At 45.9% G+C, this 23088-nt stretch overlaps 1 protein-coding gene across 1 annotated transcript in view; it reads right to left on the bottom strand.

Annotated features, from left to right (window-relative positions):
* The window catches only part of WWC2 (WW and C2 domain containing 2), a 152722-nt gene extending 132800 nt beyond the window's left edge, over positions 1 to 19922 (bottom strand). Inside the window, exon 1 of the mRNA XM_024986463.2 lies at positions 19408 to 19922. Within this exon, the coding sequence (XP_024842231.1) occupies positions 19408 to 19538 (131 nt within the window). The 5' untranslated portion in view covers positions 19539 to 19922. The remainder of the gene's footprint in view (positions 1 to 19407) is intronic.
* Positions 19923 to 23088: the final 3166 nt, after the last annotated feature.

Here is a 23088-nt window from a genome sequence, read left to right as displayed (position 1 = left end):
TCATATTTACACAACCAGGTTTGATGTAAAGGCTAACCTGTCCATCCTTTGACCTGAAAATATGGTAATAATGCAAACCCTACAGAGTTCTAAGGAAACTGCTTCCATTTCATCTACAACAGTTCTCTGCTATTCCTAAGAAATGTCAGGTCTGTTTGCCTTGAAAATGATAAGAGTGGGTATGAAGAACATCACGTATCTCCCATGAAGTCATTTTCATTATCCCATATATCTCCCAGGTACTGGATATTTAGAGGAGCCCCAGGATACCCACGGGGTTGGGAAGGGTATCAAGGTCACTGCATCTGATACCCTTCTCTGCCATAAGAGGATTCCAGGGGATCAGACGTAGGGAGAAGCTTCTAGGATCAGGTCTTCACTACTGCACAGGTCAGCCTGAAAGAGCAACACTGCCATCATTGCTCAGTAATCCAGAACGTAACTGATTCTCACTCAGTTCTGGCCTGCAGCGGACGAAAGCCACCCGCACACCTGAATGGCCAAGACGGTGGCTTCTCAGTTACTTTGAGGACTGTCGGGCTAACTTGGGCAGCACCTTGGTTCAACACTGGGGACGCTTTGTGCACTTTAGATGATTTCTTTGGGCACACACTGCATCAGAAAAAGGTAGTGCGTCTAGCACCTCTAAGCTTTTGTGGAGAGGTTTGAGCTATCACAGATTCGAAGTTCTGACATAAGGAGGAATTCAAAACTGAATACTGGTGATTAAGTACCAAATAACCATGAAATTGTAACATTTCAGAAGCTCTGATACAACTACAGCAGGGATCAGTGGACTGGAGGGGAGAAAAAAGCCTTCCTCAACCCTCTTAGGGTCCTTGGCAGGGTTGAAAAATTAAATTGACAAAAGACCGATTAACAGAAGAACACACAAATTTATTTAGTAAGCTTTACGGGACAGGGAAACCTTCATAAGGAAATAGAGATCTGAAGAAACAGTTAGGCCTGTGTCTTCTTATGCTAAGTCTGATGAAGAGGGGATGGTTGTGAAAAACGTGACAGCTTCAAGTTCGCCCCAAACCATCAGAGAAAAAGAACATTCACAGCTTTAGCTGCTAATATGACTAAATAAATAATGAAAATAAATTAAGCAATCTCAAGAAGTTACAAAAAACAAAAAAGCAGAGGGAAGGAAGGAATAAAGATAAAAAGCCAAAATAACGGAATTGGAAAAAATAGCTAATAACAATAAACTTGGGAGGGTTACTTGAAAAAGAAATATGCAAAACAGCTGAGCAATTAGATAACCTAACAACTGAAAAGAAAAAATGAAAAAGCACAGATTGAGTAATAAATGAGAACGGGGAACAACCAGAGATACAGTAGGGAAGTAAAGTGTGTTAAGGGAGTACCTCATCCAGTCAACTGGAAAACACTGACGATTATCCAGGAAAATATAAATACCAAACTGGCCCCCGACGACAAGGAAAAATCTAATCAGTCGTATAGACACCGAAACTGTTAGCCAAGAACTAATCCCCCAGAAAAAGTACAAGATCAAGTAAGTCATGAACGTGAACACTACTAAACTGCAAGGAACACACAATTTCAGTGAAAGTTGAACTGTTCCATGAAAAACACTGAAAGCTTCCAAATTCTTTTCAGGAAGTCAGCAGAACATTAGAACGAAAAATCTAATCAAGGGAGCATCAAAAGAGGGGAAGAAAAACATTAGAAAATCAGACTTATGAATATTAATGTAATATTCTCATGAATATTAAAGTAAAAATCCTAATACTAGCCATACATTTTTTTAAGTGACCAAGTGGGCTTTACACCAAAATTCAAAATTAGGATATCTATTAATAAAATTCATTATGCATGCTAAGTCGCTTCAGTCGTGTCAGCCATCCAGGTTCCTCTGGCCATGGGATTCTCCAGGCAAGAATTCTGGAGTGAGTTGCCATGCCCTCCTCCAGGGGAGCTTCTCAACCCAGGGATTGAACCTGCATCTCTTATGTCTCCTGCACCGGCAGGCAGGTTCTTTACCACTAGCGCCATGTGGGAAGCCTGAGCACATGTATCCATAAATGCTGCTGCTGCTGCTGCTAAGTCACTTCAGTTGTGTCCGACTCTGTGCGACCCCATAGACAGCAGCCTACCAGGCTCCGCCGTCCCTGGGATTCTCCAGGCAAGAACACTGGAGTGGGTTGCATTTCCTTCTCCAATGCATGAAAGTGAAAAGTGAAAGCGAAGTCGCTCAGTTGTGTCCGACTCTTAGCGACCCCATGGACTGCAGCCCACCAGGCTCCTCCGTCCATGGGATTTTCCAGGCAAGAATACTGGAGTAAGTTGCCATTGCCTACACACTCTAATTTTGGGGGTTTTTTAAAAATAATTTAACATGAACGATATACTATACATGTACTTCTGAAACCTGCTTTGTTTCTCTAAACACTATCAAGATTTATCTGTGCTGATATATGTAGGGATATTCTAGTTCATTTGTTTCAACCACTGTATAACATTCCATTGTATGACTAAACCACAAAAGTTGCTTAATACAATCCCTTATTGATGGACATTTGGATTTCTGACAATTTTCTGCTTTTATAAATTCTGCTACAATGAACTTGCTCGTACATACTTACATATATCGATACTAAGCGGCACTCCAGGCTTACAGGAATGCAAACGTTTACACTGACACACATTGCCAGTTGCTATCTTAGTAGTTTTATCAATTCACATTTTTATCAGCAGTAGTGAAAGCTTCTATTTCTCTACACCTGCTCCATACCCGATTGCTATCAGGCTTATTAATACTAGTAAATCTGGTAAAAACGAGCTGGTATTTCACTGTAGTTTTCCTCTGCATTTCCCTTATTAATAGTGAAAGTGAGATTTTCACCACATTCACTAACCATGCATCATGAGAAGACATGGGTTCGATCCCTGGGTTGGGAAGAGTCCCCGGAGAAGGGAATGGCAACCCACTCCAATGTTCTTATCTGGAGAACTCCATGCTGGTGGGCTATAGTCCATAGCGTTGCAGAATTGGACATGACTGAGCGACTAACACTTTCACTTGCACAATTATTTAACATGAATATAGATGTTTTTCAATAAAATTTATATATTACACAAACACACACCCCTTCAGGCAGCTGATCTCGTGACCTTGAAAATTCTAAAATAACTGGCTTTTCAACAAACAGGACTTTTCTTTTTTGTCTTCAAGACCAGAAAAGGAAAGTCAGCTTTCTTATCTTTTCTTCAATCCCCGAATTATTAACTTAGAAGGATTTAAAGTGGTAAAATATCCTTTCTATATTTGCAAAGGTAACTTTTGTCTCTATAACTAGAACAATGCTTCTGACACCTTGATGAAACCGGAGGTTTAGATGACTTGTTTCCATTGCGACTTTCTTTAAAAGTCATCAACAAATGCAAGTTCCTTGAATGAACAGCTTAAGAACTATATAATTATCGCTATAGCTAAATATAGGAATACAGAATTTCTGGGTGAAATATTGACCTTGGAAAAAGAACTGACAATAGTGAAAGGAAATGTACTTTACATACGAGAGGCATGGTTTTCTATGATTTACACATAAAAAACATTCCTTGATGAGTTAAGAGAATATTCATTTTAAACACTATATGTTCATTTAAGTTCTCACTCTTAACCCAGAATATCTTTTAGAATTAATATCCAAACATTATATCTCTGCTTTTAAAACTTGCATTTTAAAAAAATATAAAAATCCAATTTAAATTTTTAAAATTAAAATGAAACTGTTGTTTCAAAAAAGAAATCACTGTTTCCCAACACACAAGGTGCATGGATGGCTACACAGAGGTGCTGGGAGGTGGGTGTCTGACCCCTTGCTGAAGGTGGAGGGCTCCACAGGTTATTCTGAAATTTACAGAAGAAAGTTGTTTTCTTCCTGCAAACTGTGTCAAGGGCTAGTGCTTCAGGGTTTGCTCTCAAGAGTGAGCTGGGGAGGAGGCAAGGATGCAGGAGGAGGACAAAGGGCGTCCCTTCACTGAGTCCGGTATTCTCCGAGGGAGAATGAATTATGTTATCGATATACATCCCTGAAATCCACTCCAGGATTCTTGCCTGGAGAATCCCCATGGACAGAGGAGCCTGGCGGGCTAAAAGTCCATGGGGTCACAAAGAGTCAGACACGACTGAGTGAGCACACACCCATGCACGCATATATCCCTGCAACAGTCAGTCCAGTTCCCAGCCCACATGCCTCTAACTGGGGAACTGGCTGCCACAGGTCGGCCCCATTCCTGGTGCCCTTCTGCAGAATGAATCCACGGAAATCCACCCAGCAGCCTCCACGGCGGGGCCAGCTCTAGATTTCCCTTCCGAGGGGCCAACCTGGGCCTGCACTACCGCTGCTGATCTAGGTGAACACTGCTCGTTTCCACAGCACAGAGCGGTATAATCAAACAATCACACGATAGACAGAGTCAAACAGCAAGCCGTCACCGGGTCAGGAAAATTTAGGGTGAAGTAGGGTGGAGAGCAATGAGACAAACATCAGGACAAATGAAGTCTTTAAGGAGGAGATAATGTGCAGTGTGGGGAGGAGGAGAGGCGAGGTCTTTTTTTTTTTTAAAGAAGAAGACAGAAAGTTGGGAAATTTCAGATAAATCATGGGTTTCCTACGCAAACCACTACACACAGCTTCTTTTTGGCCACAATAATAAACGCAGTCAGACTCAAGGCTTGGCTACACTCGACTGCAGCCCGTGGTCTTTCCTCATTTGAATAGTATTTTAGGAATGTTTTGTCAAAGTGTGGATGAGTATTCACTTCTACCACATTCTTCCCTTCACCGGGATCATTACGGTCCTACTAACGATTTACTTTATAGGCAGAACATTCACAACATTCAAGGATGACCTTTTTTTTTTAACCTGTTAAAATTCATATATTTATTTGCCCACAATTCCTTTAAAAGGGAAGATTAACTTTAACAACTGTTGCTCATAGCAACACAGGAACAAAAGATTTTTCACATGCCTAATCTAAGCATTTAATTGAAATTCACAAACTTAGATCTCAAACCAAGTCAAAAGTGGAAATGTAAGAATACTAGATTCCCATATAGCAGCAGATACAGAGTATATGCTTCAGCTCTCACAAAGGAAAAAAAAAAAAGCATAGCTTGTGATAGGGATAAGGAATGTGCAAGTTTAATGATTCCTTTACAAACCACGGTTTTTGTGAAACGTTCATATTTTTCCAGGTAAGTTTCACAGCTTCACCTATTTGTTTCTGCCACTTCCTACTGGGTTGTATTTCAGTGTTTGGCTCTGTGCAAGGTCTTCTTAAATATTTATTAAATAAAGGAAAGCTTTAACAGGAACCATTAGTGACCCAATTTTAGGAAGCTGAGGCTTAATAGGTGAAGTGTGCCGCTTAGTTTCTGCCACTTCCCCTTAACCGAGGCCAGAGCCTGAATCCAAATCTAAGCAGAGTAAAGCAAACGCTAACAGGGTAATGTACAGAAGGAAACAATTGCCCCCTGGCCAAGATTTAGGCTCAAAGGTAAAAAAAAGAATTCCAGTCAAGGTCTGTAACTCACACATTTATGGAACCAAGGTGTTCTCACAACAGACTGCTCTTCAGGGTTTCAATCAATGCAAGAGAAAGAGTTCTGTCAAAGAATCTGGGAGAGCTGGAGCTCAGTGTTATGGCTTTGAAAATTCTCCATCCTTTAATAATCAGTTCACTTGTCCTCAAACTGGGGTGGGGACATGGGGGGTGGGGTGCAGGTGCTGTGGATGGCTCTACGGAAGACTGGATTGGGAGCAGGCTGTGGTACAAGGTTAGAGGGGTTTTAGAAACAGAAAGATGGAGGATACAGCCAATCAGATCTCAGCCTCTGAAAGAACTCAAAGCCCTGGAATGAGGCAGGAGTGACAGAATCAGATCTGGCTTCAACTGAGCACCAAATATGCACAAGACATTGGGCTGGGTGTCCTGTGAGGGGGCATTAAATAAAGAAGAGTGTGCATGGTTGATCCAAATGGAGCCTACCCACTTGTTTGGAAAAATTAAAAGTAAATTCTGAAAAAGGTAACAGTTCAATTACAAGAATCAATGAAGTATACGTTTAGTTTTGATACTGATGCTGAAAACAAGCACCATGAGAAATAAGGAGCTGGAAGATCTCGTGGGGCTGAGAGGTCCAGGGAAGCTTCCAGTGTTGAAACTGAATCTTGAAAGGTGGCCGTGGCCTCCGACCCAAACCAAGGCCGAGGGCCCATGTGAGTAGCCCCTGGAGGCTCCGCACGGTGAAACGCACAGCTTTGAAGTAAGACGGACATGGGTGAGTCCCACCACCACTGCTCAACGGCTCTGTGCCCTAGACAAGATGCTTCACCTATTAAGCCTCAGCTTCCTAAAATCGGGAGGCTAATGGTTCCTGTCAAAGGTTTCATTTATTCCATAAATATTTATTAAGACCTTGCACAGAGCTGAACATTGAAATACAACACAGTAAACAAGACAGAGGCAGGACCTGCCCTCCTGGACCCTGAAATGACATGCATAGGTACTTAGATCATTATCATCACCGTCTTCATCATCTTTAGCACAGTGGTGGAAAGTACAAGATATGTTCCCATGAGAATGAGTGTAACATCTCAGCTGGAACAAGGATTCACTCCCCAGGTCCAAATACTGGCATGCTTCAGGGCTCAGTCCTGGGACCTCTTCTTTTCCTGCATTCCCAAGAATCTCACTCCATCCTACAATTTAAAACACTAGCTGTGTATCCCTGAATTTAGTGCCTCCAGCTCTGGAGCTGTCTCCTGAACTCCAGACTCTATATCCAGCTGCTTATTCGATGTCTCCATGTACATGTCTTAACAACCATCTCAGACTGATAAATCTGCAACAGAACTCTGGAGCACTGATGCACTGGATGCCAACCAACCATATTCCTTCCTTGGTCTTTAGTGTTAGGTGCTCAGTTGTGCCACCCAAAGGACTGTAGCCCGCCAGGCTCCTCTGTCCATGGGATTCTCCAGGCAAAGATACTGGAGTGGCTTGCCATGCCCTTCTCCAGGGGATCTTTCCGACCCAGGGACTGAACCCGGGTCTCCTGCGTTGCAGGCAGATTCTTTACCGTCTGAGCCACCAGGGAAGCCCTCCATGGTCTTTCCCCACCAGTACATGTAAGTTCTTTCACTTTCACCTGAAGAACAATCTCCAATCCATTGCCAAAGCCATCATTCCAGTTCAAGATCTGATTGTTTCTCACCTAGATTACACGACTGTAATAGCTGCTATGATTCCTTCTCCATAGAGTAATGATCTCTTATAAAAAACGGGCAAGGACACACACACACAAGCCCCATCGCTGCTCCATTCAACCGAAAACTCTCCAATGGCTCCCAGACGCCCTTAAAATGTTGATGGTGTACAAGGCGCCCCTGACCAGACACTCTTTTTACCTCTCTGCCTCCTCTCATGAGTCTCTTCTTTCTCCATCTCTGCACTGCAGCCACACGGGCTCTTTCAGTTCCCTGAATCCAGCGACCTCTCCAGCACTTTAGGACAGTTCTGTCTGACAGAGCTTTCTGCACTGGCAGAGATGCTCTATATCTGTACATGCGGCTCCTGGGCACTTAGCATGCGGCTAGTGAGATTAAATATTTAGTGAGGAACTAAATGTTTAACTTTATTTAATTCCCATTGCTTTAAATAGCCACACATTCCTAGCAGCTATTGTACTAGGCAGGAGGGCTGGGAATCTAACTAACCTGTTCCTCCGCTTTGACTCTTCCTCTGGATTTTCGCACGGATGGCGCATTCTTATCCTCAGGCCATAATTTCACAGAAAAAAAATAAAAAGCCTGGCATTTCGATTCATTTCTATTTAAAACCACAACACAAAGGAAAACTGTAAAGTTTTGCACTAAATGAAACAGTGTGCTCTTCAAATCTTTGAGAATAAACATTATTGACCACGCTTTACATTTGATTGAGTAACAGTGCCTCTTAACGAAACCACCCTTGCATACAATGGAGTGGTATCAGTCAAATTTCTGGTCTCTGACTAAGTCAGAATTTTCATCAGGAGTTTGTAGCACAAATCTCTCTAGGTCAACCTGGCCTACAGCGCAACTGTCGGTACTCACATTGGAGCCTATGAGAAAACACAGCATAAATGAACTCTAGCAAAGGCTCTCTGCTTGCCTACTCCTGACACACTCATTTCCCCCCAAAACAGGGACACTGACTTGGCTGAAAGTCACTATTAAGTCAAAATAATGTCTGAAAATGTGAAAGTATTAAGTCGGTTGGTTGTGTCTGACTGCAACTCCACAGACTGTAGCCCGCCAGGCTCCTTTGTCCATGCGCAAGAATCCTGGAGTGGGTTGCCATGCCCTCCTCCAGGGGATGTTCCTGACCCAGGGATCAAACTTGGGTCTTCTGCTTTGCAGGCAGATTCTTTACCATCTGACCCACCAGAGAAGCCCTCAAAATAATGTCTGCATTTCTTTAAAATTAAATCTCCTACTCCACCCCCACCCCTGCCCCCGCCACCCCTGGTGAGACTGAAGCTGGTTAAGTGAACATCTCTGCTCAGATTCTCCACTGGGACCACAGTCATTACTCCCAAGTTACTGGAATGGAAGAACAGCTCTCAGAACTCAGCTCTGTTACCCTACTCCCAGTCCACTTCCCAGTGGGCCTTGATTCCAGTGCTACTCACTGCTATCTTCTCAGAACTGTGATTTCTTTACTGACATTGGGGTTAATAGTGTAGGAAAAATTATTTGCAGAGGAAAATGATTTTAGCCCTTCACAGCATCTTTGCAACACCTGCATTTGTGAAAGCTTTGTGAAGAGAATAAACAGAATTATCTTCTATTTGATCATCATCACCAACTCTGTGCTTTACAAATACTATCAAGATGTCCCTGGGAAAGTCAGCCCTTCCAGTGATCAACACAGATCACTGTAATGTTTATACTTCCAAAAGTAAACTGGACACAAGCAACTATGGTGCTTCCAAGAGTTTGTGGGGTTTTCTTCTGCCTGTTTCTCTCCTGTCCCCGTGTACAATTCCAGCTAAGACAGGCAAGAATAGGTCTGGAAAACTTTCAGGAGTGTGCTGTACGTCATTGGAAGAAAAGCAGTAAGAGAAACAAGGCATCTCCTCTGATTCAGCATCCATGTCTGATTTATTTTTATACAACAATGCCTAGAATCCAAATTATTTGTGAAATCGATGGTCAATGACCACTGATTAACATTCCATCTTATCATAAAAGCTAATATTTCTTTTAAGTGTTTGTATAAAATATTTTGGGCTTTCCTAATAGCTCAGTGGTGGTAAAGAATTTGCCCGCCAATGCAGGAGACGTGGGTTCCATGTCTGGATCGAGAAGATCCCCTGGAGAAGGAAACAGCAACCACTCCAGTATTCTTGCCTGGGAAATGCTATGGAGAGAGGAGCCTGGCGGGCTGCAGTCCATGGGGTCACAAAGAGTTGGACATGACTGGAACAACTGAGCACACACACACACATAAAATATTTTAAAGGCTTTCTCATTTCACTTGACATCAGCGGTTGGCAAACTTCTTCTGAAAAGGGCCAGAGAGTAAATATTTAAGGCTTTGTGGGCCACGTACAATCTCGGACACATATTCTTTGTTTTTGTTTCTTACAACCCTTTAATGATGTAAGACCCATTCTCAGCTAGAGGGCTCCACAAAAAGAAGGCTGTGGTCTGGGATTTGGCCCTTGGGCCATAGCTGGCCCACCCTGCTTTTCAAGTATACCAAAAAACCATAATTATATAGTATGGTCACACTTTGACGAAAGAAAAACACTTCCAACTGTTTTGCATGTTTTTCTGTAATTTTTTAAAAAGTAAACTAAAATTTTTTAGAACAGTTTTAGATTTACAGAAAGCAAACAGTCGGTACAGTTTCCATATACCCCACCCTCAGGTTCCCCCACGGTTAAGCTTTTCAAATCCATGAACCAATATTGATACACTGTTATTACCTAAGATGCAGGTTCCCTTAGCTTTTACATGGTGCCCTTTTTCCGCCCCAGGATTCCATCATGACACCCTACTGCATACTCACCCTGCCTTCCTAGGCTGGGACAGCTTCTCAGACACTCCCTTGTTTTAATAACCATGTCAGTTTTAAGGAATACTAGTCAAACAGTTTGTAAAATGCCCTCTATGGAGATTTGGTGGGTGTTTTTCTCATGATTAGACTGGTTTTCTGGAAGAAAGACCACCGAGAAAAAGTGACCATCACATCGCATCAGTGGTACTTCAACATGATTTATCACTGTTGACGTTTACCTCGAATGCCTGGCTGAAGCTTTGGCATCACACTTCCTCTAGCTGCTTTTTTTTAAACGATTTTAATTCTTACCATATATTACTAGTTTAAAGCTTTTAAACATCCAATCATTGAATAAGCTGGCTGTTTACATACACACAGATCATAATCTATGCAATTCACATCTATGTCTCTTAGAATAGCTTATCCAAGATGAAGACAAAAAATTAGTATGTACCTTATCAGTATTTTCTACTTTTAATTCACCCTAACTCTTCTTCCTCTGCCTGTAGGGAGACACAAAAAGTACAGTAGCAAAGGCTAAAAGGCTAGGATACAAGGAGAAAACTTGGGTCACACTGAGACTATCAAAACACTGAGGGAAATGCAAGTCAAAACTTCAGTAAGGAAATTCCCCAATGGTCCAGGACTGGTTGAGATTCCATGCTCGCAAGGCAAGGGGCACGGGTTTCATCCCTGGGGAACTAAGATCCCATATGCTGTGAGGTGTGGCCAAAAAAAAAAAAACAAACCAATCACAGTAAGATACTAGCTCTACTAGCTCATGTCCACTATAAATGTTTAAAAAAAAAACACAAAAAACCACCAAGCATTGGTGAGGATGTGGAGAAACTGGAACACTCACACACTGCTGGGAGAAGTGTAAATGATGCAGCCGCCGTGGGAAGAGTCTGGCAGTTCCTCATAAAGTCAAACATACAATTAACATATAACCCGGCAGTTCCACGTCCAGGTATTTTATCCAAGAGAATTAAAGACATAGTCATATAAAAATCATACACAAATGTTCATGGCAGCGTTTATTCATAGTAGCCAGAAAGTAGAAACGATGCAAATGCCCAACAGCTGATGCTTGGGTAAACAAAGTGTGGTATATCCATGCAATGGACTATTATTTAAAGTCACAAAAAGTTTCAATGCACAATGCTGGATGCTTGGGACTGGTGCACTGGGACGACCCAGAGGGATGGTATGGGGAGGGAGGAGGGAGGAGGGTTCAGGATGGAAATAAAATAAAAAAAAAAATTAATTAATTAATTAATTAATTAAAAAAAAAAAAAGAAATGGGGGACACAAAGCCTTGTGCTGAGGAGCCCCACAGTGCCCTGCACAGTATCATGTATAGTCATATAATCTCTACCACATCATGATATAAAATATTTCCAGCATTCCAAAAAGGTCCACCTTTGCAGTTAACCCACTGCTCCCAACTCCTGGTGCCTGGAAACCACTGATTAGCTTTCCATCACTGTAGTTTTGCCTTTACTAGAATTCCATATAAATAGAATCATACCGCATGTGGTCTTTGGTGTCTGGCTTCTTTCCCTTGGCATTAATTCTCTTGGGATTCATCCATTTGGTTGTGTATATCAGTAGTTTCTTTTGTTGTTGAGTAGTATTCCATTACATCAAATACTACAAATTTTTATCCATTCACCAAAAGATGGACACTTGGGGTATTTCCAACTATTGGCTATTATGAATAAAACTGCTATTAACATGCATGTACAAAAAAAATAAATAAATAAAGTCACAAAAAGGAATGAAATGCTGGTAGAGGCTACAACGTGAATGAATCTTGAAAACCTTATGCTAAATATGAGAAGCCAGACACATAAGGAAGTGTACTGCATTACTCCATTTATAATGTCCAGTTAGGCAAAAATATAGAGACAGAAAGTAGATTAGGGGTTTCCAAAGGCATTGGGGTGGAGAAAGGATGGGGACTGAACTCTTAATGGGTACCAGGTTTCTCTTGGAGGTGATAAAAACGTTCAGGAATCACATAATGATCACAGTTGCACGACACTATGAACATACTAAAAAAAACCAACAACAACAACCCTCTGAACTGTGCACTTTAAAATGGCTAATTTTATGTGATGTTTTTATCACAGTAAAAAATTAATAGCTGGGGAAAAAACCACTAAAGACACTGAAAATATTCTGAAGCTACATATTTGGGGAATCTTTTTAACTTACAACTTACATACATAGTCATTCAGTTCAGTCGCTCAGTCGTGTCCAACTCTTTGCAACCCCATGGATGCCAGGCCTCCCTGTCCATCGCCAACTCCTGGAGTTTACCCAAACTCATGTCCATTGAGTTGGTGATGCCATCTAATTATCTCATCCTCTGTCATCCCCTTCTCCTCCTGCCTTCAATCTTTCCCAACATCAGGGTCTTTTCCAATGAGTCAGCTCTTTGTATCAGGTGGCCAAAATATTGGAGTTTCAGCTTCAACATCAGTCCTTCCAATGAACACCTAGGACTGATTTCCTTTAGGATGGACTGGTTGGATCTTTGCAGTCCAAGGGACTCTCAAGAGTCTTCTCCAACACCACAGTTGAAAAGTATCAATTCTTCTGCACTCAGCCTTTTTTATAGTCCAACTCTCACATCTATACATGACCACTGGAAAAACCATATCCTTGACTAGACAGACCTTTGTTGACAAAGAAATGTCTCTGCTTTTTAATATGCTGTCTAGGTTGGTCATAACTTTCCTTCCAAGGAGTAAGCGTCTTTTAATTTCACGGCTGTAATCACCATCTGCAGTGATTTTGAAGACCAAAAATATAGTCAGCCACTGTTTCCATGCCTTTAAAAATCCTTTTCCTTTTCTTTATATTTCTGTGGTGATTTTTCGAATTAAAAGAGTTTTAGAAATGGATGAAGAAATCAGCCCAAAATTCAAAAAGGAAATCAGTTCAACCAATTTCAGTCCAGTTTATGGGACTGGGGCGGTACCCAGGACCAGGGCCCGGTCTCTAGGGATTTACACTGCATCAGGGCTAGTGCAGTTCAAATCCCACCTCGGCTCCATGAGGCTGGCTATACTCCTCTACAGTGGGGGCATGGTTTTCCTATAGACGTCCACGCAGAAAAAGTACCCATGAGCCATCCACAGGGCAACAGGTCCAAGCCCTAGAGGAAGGCGGAGCATGACTCATCAGGGCTCACCCACAGGAAAGCGAGATCTTGGTTTGCAGGCCGCATATCACAGTGTTTGATTATGTAGCTCACAACTTCAGTGATTTGCTGCTAAGAATCAATCAATTGCCTATTCATAAATAATAGTCTTTCTTGGAAAAGGCAATTCTTTTCCTGAGAGTTCTAACAAAATTAAACTGCAATCTATGGACCAGTAAAAGTCATGGGAGAAATCTCAGTTGTGTACTCAGCAACCACAGCTCACTCCAGCAAGCATCACAGCCAACTGTTGAAAACAAGAAGTATTTCTGCTGGGAACTTTTGGAGGACAACATAGTTATGTTTAAATTAGGGCTTCCCAGAGAGATTAAAAAAAAACAACAAAAAAAAACCTTCTTCTAAGAACCTCTCCACACTTCAAATACCATAATCACTCAAATCACAGTAAGTACTTTTGCACTCAGAGTTGGACAAGGCCCGGAGAGGGACAATCCCCAGCCATCTATGACAAGGGCGACTGTGATCAAGACAGTTGGGGTTGATTTTGTGTTCTTTGCTCTCATAAGTAATTCACATATTTATGCTGTTAGTCAAAATGCGGTGGCTTAATGCTCTCATTATTTTTAATCTAACTGGAAAATCAATTGTCTCTGGTTGTTGGTGGTTATGGGTATAGTTTTTGAAAACCCAACAGTAAGAAATTGGAAACGAGAGTAGCTCCAATTGTATTCTTTCATTAACTTGACAAACTTTCTTCATCGGGCTTCCCAGGTGGCTCAGTGGTAAAGAATCTGCCTGGCAACGCAGGCGATGCTGGTTCAAACCTTGGGTTGGGAAGATCCCCTGGAGGAGGGCATGGCAACCCAGTCCAGTGTTCTTGCCTGGGAAATCCCATGGACAGAAGAGCCTGGTGGGCTACAGTCCATGGGGTCGCAAAATAGTCTGACACGACTTAGCGACTACACAACAACAGAACCAATGTTCATTTAACACCTACCAGATACAAAGGACAAAGAGAGAGCAATACTGAAGAATTCACATTCCAGCAGTAAGTTGAGAAAAATTACTTGCTTTGACTTTGAAAGAAAGATAACACAGAGTTTCCATAGAGCGTAACCAGGTACTGGTTAGGCCGGGTGTGGAGAGCCAAAGGGTAACTTAGACACCGGTGATACCCAGCTGACATCCTCTTCCTATATCCCCCTCCCAATCCCCAGGATTTTTTCCCGCCAGTCAGAAAGCACAAGCTGCTCAACGTCTGATGCAAGCCATAAACCAGAGATTATGGCCCATCAGCCCGTTTTAACGTAAAGCAGCTTTGCCTGAGTGTGTGCTAAGTCGCTTTAGTGGTGTCCGACTCTGTGACCCCATGGACCGTAGCCCACCAGGCTCCTCTGTCCATGGGATTCTCCAGGCAAGAATGCTGGAGTGGGTTGCTGGGCCCTCCTCCAAGGGATCTTCCCGACCCAGGGATCGAATCCGAGTTCTTAAGTCTCCTGCATTGGCAGGCGGGTTCTTTACCAAGTCGCTTTATGTGGTGATGAATCTTTTAAGTTCAACAAGACAAAGTTATTGTAACATCCAATTCGAGGACAGAAAATGAACAGAATTCCCCTGGGAGTTTGTAAAACCACTCATCCTGGCCCTGATGCCTGTCTGCCTTAGCCACCTACTCCTCCAAGAGGCAAATAAATCCAACACTCCACCTTTCTCTCCTTCACTGAATAGGAGAAAACATGGACTAGCTTTTTTTTTTTTTAAGCATTGGGCCATTTGGCCATGATCTATGGCCCACCATAAACACCATTTGGTGTGGTCAAAGGGGGCCTAAGTTGAGCAAAATAAGAGGTGAGTGAGGGAGCAGACTTGCAAAAGAACAGTTGGTTCACTTGGGGTGGGGCGGGTTGCCAAGGAATCACGGACACGGAGAAGTTTTCCCCAGGACTCGGGGAAGGGGAGAGGAAGGGCAAAGTCAAGGCTGTTACAGTAAAACTGTAATCTATTCACATTGATATGGAGCCCTTAACTCTTCCCCAAAATGAACTTCTAACGTGCTCAAGAGAACACTGAACTGCCAAGTTCTAGCTGGACCAGCTCCGTGGTTCAGTGGGGTCAGCTTGACGGGTCCCCAGCCCACACTCCCAAGGCATTCGCCCTGTGTGGTGAGCTCAGGCATCAGAGAATCCTACATAGTTGACAGGATCCTCTGAAGACCAAGAAAGATGGGTCACGTGAAAATAACTTAAGTGTCCATCAACAGATGAATAGACGAAGAAGACGTGGTGTGTGTATATATATATATATATATATATATATATGTATAATGAACTACGACTTGGCCATAAAATAGAACAAAATTTTGCCATTTGCAGCAACGTGGATGGACTTGGAGGGTATTTCACTAAATGAAATAAGTCAGATAGAGAAAGATAAATACTATATGATATCACTTATGCTGCTGCTAAGTCGCTTCAGTCGTGTCCGACTCTGTGCGACCCCATAGACGGCAGCCCACCAGGCTCCCCCATCCCTGGGATTCTCCAGGCAAGAACACTGGAGTGGGTCGCCATTTCCTTCTCCAATGCATGAAAGTGAAAAGTCAAAGTGAAGTCGCTCAGTCGGGTCCGACCCTTAGCAACCCCATGGACTGCAGCCCACCAGGCTCCTCCGTCCATAGGATTTTCCAGGCAAGAGTACTGGAGTGGGGTGCCATTGCCTTCTCCAGATATCACTTATACATGAATCTAAAAAAACAGAACAAACTAGTGACTACAACATAAAAGAAGCAGACTCACAGAAACAAACTATTGGGTACCAGTGTGGAGGGGCGGCAACACAGAGCTGAGAGAGTGAAAGGTATAGACGATTGAGAGTAAGACAAGCTGACAGATGTACTGTAGAACATGGGGAATATAGGCAATACTGTGTATTAACTATACGTGGAAGCAACATTTAAAAACTGTACAGAATGGAAAAAAATTAAGTAAAAGTAAAAAAGAAAAAAAGACTGGTCAATCAGCCTAAGAAATCAATCCTAGGCAAAGAGGCTGTCCTCCACGCAAAGACCCCTGAGCATGACCAGATGTCCAGTAAGTCTAGAGAAAAGACAGAGGGCACAGACTCTACAGTCCGGTTCTCTGGCTCCGAATTCCCACTCCACGTGTAACAGCAATGATCCCTGTGACTCCATTTCCCCAACTGTAACTGGAAGATAAGAACGACACCCACCTCTCAGGACTACTGGCAGGATAAAATGAGATCACAGTTAAAGAGCTTAGTGCGGAGGCTCCCACACAATAAACACTGAGAAAATGTGTGTCAGAACATCTGTTCTTTCCAGGGCTGCCTTGAACGACCAGTGGGTTCCTGAACTGGAATAACAACACTACAACTAGTCCTCTTTGGCTGGGCCCTCATCGTGGGCACCCAAGATACTCCTATGGGACAGGTGATATGATCTTCATTTTAGAGGTGAAAATGCAGCTTCAGAGGGGTTCAGATACTCATCTGAGCTTTTTTTTCTGCTAATAAAGGTAGAGCGATGAGAGCTCTGATCACGTCACAGCAGAGTCTGCATTGTGTCATCAACCTCCAAAAGCTTAAAAGCATTTAAAATAATACTTCAATATGTTAAAAATCACCATTGATTTAATAAAATTGTGTTCCTGTGAAATCCCCCATTCTTCCTCCAAGACATCTGCATAATCACCTATGCAATCAGAAATACCTTACAGATTCTGGTAGAGCGTTAAAAACACAAAATTATTTTTCTGAACATAAATATGGGTAAATAATCATAATGGCTTTAAAAGTTAAAAAGTACTGCAGACCCACAGTTTATCAAGTCACTTTTCTTCCAGGATTTCTCATTTGATCCTGCAAAAAGAAGGGGCACACTCCAATTGACCTGTATGACACCTCTTTGCCCACATGTTTGGTAAGTGTGTAACAAAACTGCCCACAGGTTCCTTCAAATAATGTCTCTGACCATCTTCTACACTAGTGAGCAAGACTGTATAGACACTTCACTGCCCTAAAAGAAAACACAACCAAATTTAAACTAAGTATATCAGCTCTGACTCGGATCTTGCAGAGTATCTTTAAAACTCTTATTATTGAAATCCAGAAATATTTATAACCAGTCAGATTTATAAATACTTAAAGGTACAACAGCTTCAAGGAAAACTGAAATAATAACAAATCACCTTAGTCAAAATTGTTTGTCCCCATCAAATGAAGTGGTTACACATTTCCTGAAAACAGAGTTCATGATAATTGTTAATCCATTAACAATTTAAAGTAAAAGACATGCTTAACTTGTTTAAGAAGTGGTGATAAAGATAAGCCAAGCCATATAATTTTACTTCACTTTCTATTTGCTTTACCCAGGCATTACATAGTCTTGTAGTCCTTATTAGTAAACACAAGAGAGATGATATTGACAAATAATGTAAACTGAAGCAGAAGAGAATCTCAAATGCCTAAATATTTCAAGAATGCATTGAAGTTGCAATAACCTGAAACTCCAAGTATCAGAAAGCAGAAAGAATGACCCTACGACTGTTAAAGTCAAGTATTTATACAGGTGCCTTAAAAGCCACTGTTGGGTGAACACCATCATCACTGACATTTACTATCTGTTAAGTAGTTTCAAAGTGCAATAACTGGCTTGGAGCGTGAAGTTTATGACAACAGCTAACACGCCTGGAGAAACTGTGAAGGTGTGATGCTTGTCATAACTTTCATCAAGCCAGCAACAGGCAACCAGGCTGGAGCAAGACGTGACCTCAGCACAGGTGTCTTTTCTCATTTCAAGAGGGAAACCTAAACTGATACCTTCATGGATAATTTAACAAGGATTGCTCCATAAATTTATAATGCCACTTGTGACTTTCTTATAACTGCTCTTTAATAGCATTCAAAAACAATATTCTTAGGATAAAAGTAACTGAGAACATAAAGTATGAATAACACACAAAGGTGGAAAGAAAATTCAGAAATGATAACCATCCAAGATTTGGAATTTTCCCTAATGGTATATTATTTAAATTTATAAGCAGGAATATTTCCTTAATAGTTTACAAATTTACTATTAGAAATCTTTCCTATGATTCTTCTAAAAATCTAACTATGATACATTTTCTTTTTAAGGGTGAAGGAAGAGAGAAACAATGTTTGTGAACTAAGTTAAATTTCAGCTCCTAAACTTCTTAGAATGTTATGTTTTTCCTCTTTGGTTCTGAGCAGGAATAAAAAGTGTGTTAAAAACTTACAGGAACACATGCTAAGCTCAAGTCCGCCAGTTCCTCAATAATCAAGGTTCAGTTCTATGGTTCATGTCACCACTTCTTATTTCAAAACAGAATCTGCCTTTTCAAGATCTGGGAGGCAGTTCAAGTATTCAGGTGACGATAAACACCAGGCAGCAAACCCCCAAACACGCGTCTGCAGAATCTGAGGGGCAAAGTCAATTGCACCCACCACCTGGGTCCAGCGGGGAAGGGTGCCCGGACCCCCTACACGCCCCGGGCCTCCGGCCTGCCTGCGGGCACGCCCCGGGTCAAGAAAGTGCACTCGAGGCTGGAAGCCAAGAACGGCCCTCAGAGATGCCACAGGTGGCCTAGCCAGTGGGTCACCCCCAACCTGGCGCTCGGGCCTTCCTCCTTCGGGAGGCCCCGAGCCCCGCCCCGCCACCCAGGCCGTGTGTGCCCTCTAGCCTCCATCTGGTCAACTCCGGGCGGAGGCGGGCTCCGAGCAGGGCTCAGGTGGCCCTTCTGGGTCCGTTAACTGGACACAGCGCCCGCCCAGGGCGTCGATCCCACCCTCGCCTCCGTGCCCCGAGCGTCTCAAGGTCCCGGGGCGCTCGGGAAGGTGGTGGCCAAGGGGGAGCCTGGTTGCGGCGGCTCTCCGCGGGCCCCCCGGGCCAGGGCGCCTGGCCGGGCTGACGCAGCCCCGGCTCGGGCGGACGGTCCCCGCGCCTTCTCCCCGGGACCCCTCCCGGCAGCAACCCCCGGGGACAGGCGACGCCCCGCGCGCCCCACGCCCCCCGCGCCGCGGGCGCCGCCGCTCGGCCGGGTCTCCCGGACAACAGCCGCCGCCGCGCTCCCGAGGCGGGTCCCCGCGCCCGCCCCGCGGCCCGGCCGCCCACCTGTCCCGGGGGTCGATCCAGCTGGTCCTCCGGGTGTTGTGATCGATGTAGAAGACCTTGCCGTCGTAGTCCCTGGCCTCCTCCCAGCCCCGGGGTAGCGGCAGCTGCCCGCTCCCGGCCCTCCTAGGCATGGTCGGCGGCCTCGCTGGCGGGCGGCGCCTCCATAGGGGAACCGGGCGCGGGACGCGGCGGGAACGCGACTGCCCGGGCCCGGCCGCCGCACCCCAGATCCGGGCGCCGGCGAGGGCTGGGGGCCCGCGGGGCTGTGGCGGGGGCCACGCGAGGGGACTGGAGGGCGTCTCAGGAAACCCTGCTCTCGGCCCCCGCCGGGGATCAGTCCACCATGTCTGCGTCGGAGCGGGCGAGCGAACCCTCCTCCGCCTCCTCCTCCTCGCGATCGCCGCCGCAGCCTCCGCCTCTTCCTCCTCCTCCTCCCCGTCCCTCTACGGCCGCCGAGGGTCGCGGCGCCCAGGCTGCCCGAGCCGCCGCCGTCTGGGCTCGGATCCGGGAAGCTCGGCGGAGCGGCGGCGACTGGGCTTCTCATTTGCGTCAAATTAGCATGCACCCGCCCCTCGCCACGCCCCGTACCCGCCCTCACCACGCCTCCGGGCCCGCCCCGCCCATCGCCCCGCCCCCTCCCCCCCGCCCGGCTCATCTGCATGCACATTCCTCGCCGCCACATTCCAGGGCTTAACCCTGCCGTTCCCGCGGCTCTGCGCGCGGGCCTGGGCGCCGGCCCGAGTCGGGCGTCGGCGGCAGCGGGGGAGGGGAGCTGTGGGCCAGGTGGGAGGCAGGCGGACGAAGGAATGCACGGCTCGCTGCTTCCTCCGGACCCTCAAAGTCTCCCTACGGCCGAACGCTTGGGGTTTATTTATTTATTTTTTTACGAGTTTCGGGACGGAAAATTAACGAGAGAGCGCCCAGCAGCCCTCTCCTTCCACCTCTTTGCGACTTCCAGGGAAACTACAAGACTTTCCCCGAGAGGAAGGGGATGTGGGGAGGCTCCCTTCGGAAGCAAAAGGTCCCAGCGAACAGCGAGGGCACAAAAGGGTCCCCCGCGCGGCGCTCCGCACCCGCTCTTGGTTCCCCGGGCGGTTCCCGGGGCGAGGGGTGGGGTAGAAAGTGTGAAAAGCCCCGCCGGCGCCGGAAAGCGCGTCCGGGGGCCTCTGCAACGGCGCCCGGCCCTTCGGGACCTGCGAGCTCTGAGGGGCCCCGCGGGCCTCGCGGCGGACAGCGAAAGCGAGTCCCGAGGTCCGAGAGCGCCGCGACCCGCCCTGCCACCTGGGGGGCCCCGCCGGGAGGACTCGGGCCAAACCCGGAGAAGCGGCTGACCACCCCGCCCTGGTCGTCGTCCACGTCCGCTCGGCCCACGGGGCCCGGCGCTGGACGTGCCCGCCCCGGGCATCCAGCCCCTTCCGTCCGCCCCCGCCCCGGGAAGTCCCCGGCCCTGAGCCCAGCCGCCGCCCGGGGAGGTGTGGGCGAGCGCGCTGGAAGGAAACCGCGGCGGCCCGGCCCCTGGACGTGTCCGGGAAGGAACGCGGACTTTCTCTCATTCCACAAGTATTTATTCAGCAGCTACTACGTCCTGGTGGGCCCGGACGTCGGGCTCCGGGCTGGACGGGGCCACGGGCAGCAGGCCTGGCAGGGCCCAGACCCACAGCATTTGCGCCTCCCGTCCCCCAGCCCTTCCGTCTCGGAGGGAGCCTCCCAGTCCCCCAACTCTTCTCCAGCCCGGCCTGCACCACCGTCCCCACCATTCAGAGTCTTCCGGGTTACTGAGCAGCTGCTTTTATAGTGGGGGGACGGGGCGGGCGGGAATCAAGGAAGAAAGACCCCGGGGATCAGTCCTTCACCACTAGGTGTGAATTCACTTAATCCTGCCGCCTTATACGTAGACTTTTTCCCACCTTGCGCGGGACACAGCGCACAGCAAGGGCTTTCGGGGTGGGGGTGGGGGGTTTGCAGCTGCGTCCGCCTCCCCTCCTGGATTCACCCACGGGTAAGGAGGTCAAGTTAATTGAGGTTCCCCAGGGCGCGGAGCTGCCCCCGTTAGTGTGGCAGCCGCCTTGGAGGTGGGGACGGCCTTTGGTCCTCTAGGTCTTCGGGGCGTCAGTGGTCCATCTCCGAGGAGGAGGAGGTTGGTCCCGCAGAGTAAGGATGGAGGCTGAGGGGCTTGGAACAGCTTCGTGGTGAGGACCGGACCTGCCTTCTCGGGCGAGGGCCTTAGCGGGGTTGTATCCGTACCTGGAGCATCTGAGTAGAAACTTTTACCATAAGACACTCTAGAGACAGAGGATTGCACTCAGGAGCTACCCGAGGGTGCAGGAGGCAGGGAAGGTAGCCATCCAAGATGAATTCACTTTCTGTATCTTTCTAGGTCTTCCTTGTGTACACCCAGGAAGCCAGGCTTCACCGATGACAAAGGGAAGACCCCGTTTGCTCCCCTTGTTCAGCCTCACTCCATTCCTCAGGAAGTGATCCCACAGGGCAAGCTTTGCCCTATTCCAGGTGAGATGGGCCATCCTAGTGTGTAAGCTTAAGGTTATACTTCTGAATGCTGGGGAAAAGATAGGACTAAAACTAATCTCTCACGCTACTGAGTGAAGGAGCTTTGTTTTCAGATCAGATCAGTCGCTCAGTCGTGTCCGACTCCTTGCAACCCCATGAATCGCAGCAGGCCAGGCCTCCCTGTCCAACACCAACTCCCGGAGTTCACTGAGACTCACGTCTATCGAGTCAGCGATGCCATCCAGCCATCTCATCCTCTGTCGTCCCCTTCTCCTCCTGCCCCCAATCCCTCCCAGCATCAGATTTCTCCACTGATCTCCAGTAGCATATTGGGCACCTACTGACCTGGGGAGTTTCTCTTTCAGTATCCTATCATTTTGCCTTTTCATACTGTTCATGGGGTTCTCAAGGCAAGAATACTGAAGTGGTTTGCCATTCCCTTCTCCAGTGGACCACATTCTGTCAAATCTCTCCACCATGATTGCTCTAAATTGGCCCATTACCATGGTCAAAATTTGTGTCACGGTAAAGTGAAAGTGAAAGTGAAGTAGCTCAGTCGTGTCCGACTCTTTGCAACCCTGTGGATTGTAGCCTACTAGGCTCTTCCCTCCATGGGATTCTCCAGGCAAGAATACTGGAGTGGGTTGCCATTTCCTTCTCCAGGGGATCTTCCCAGCTCAGGGATCAAACCCGCATCTCCCGCATCTCCCGCATTGCGGGCAGACGCTTTAACCTCTGAGCCACCAGGGACTTGTGTCATGGTATACTATTAACAATAACATCATCTGGCAACCCAGCCAAGCCATTCTTTAAACCTTGCTTCTGATATGCTTCCCTCCCCTAAACAGAAAACATGTTTTATATTTAAAATGTCTGCATCCTGCTATTAGAGAAAAAAGTGACACACTTTGCCATGGCCACAATTTAGTTTGTTTCACTGGGATAAACTACTGCATGATACTTCTCGGTTAATTTCAAATTTGATAAGCTTTCAGATAAGTTAGTATTCTTACCCAACTTCTAAAATGGATGGGGAATCCAAAATAGCACACAGCTGTCAATGGTTGTTTATTGTTCCATAAATCTAAGACTTAAGTGAAGGTGGCTCAGTCTAGTCCGACTCTTTGCTACCCCTGTGGACTGACTATACAGTCCGTAGAATTCTCTAGGCCA

Source organism: Bos taurus, chromosome 27 (genome assembly GCF_002263795.3).
Source record: "Bos taurus isolate L1 Dominette 01449 registration number 42190680 breed Hereford chromosome 27, ARS-UCD2.0, whole genome shotgun sequence".
Taxonomy (NCBI): domain Eukaryota; kingdom Metazoa; phylum Chordata; class Mammalia; order Artiodactyla; family Bovidae; genus Bos; species Bos taurus.
Note: the sequence above shows the minus strand (reverse complement) of the source record. Positions and strands in the feature narration are given on the sequence as shown.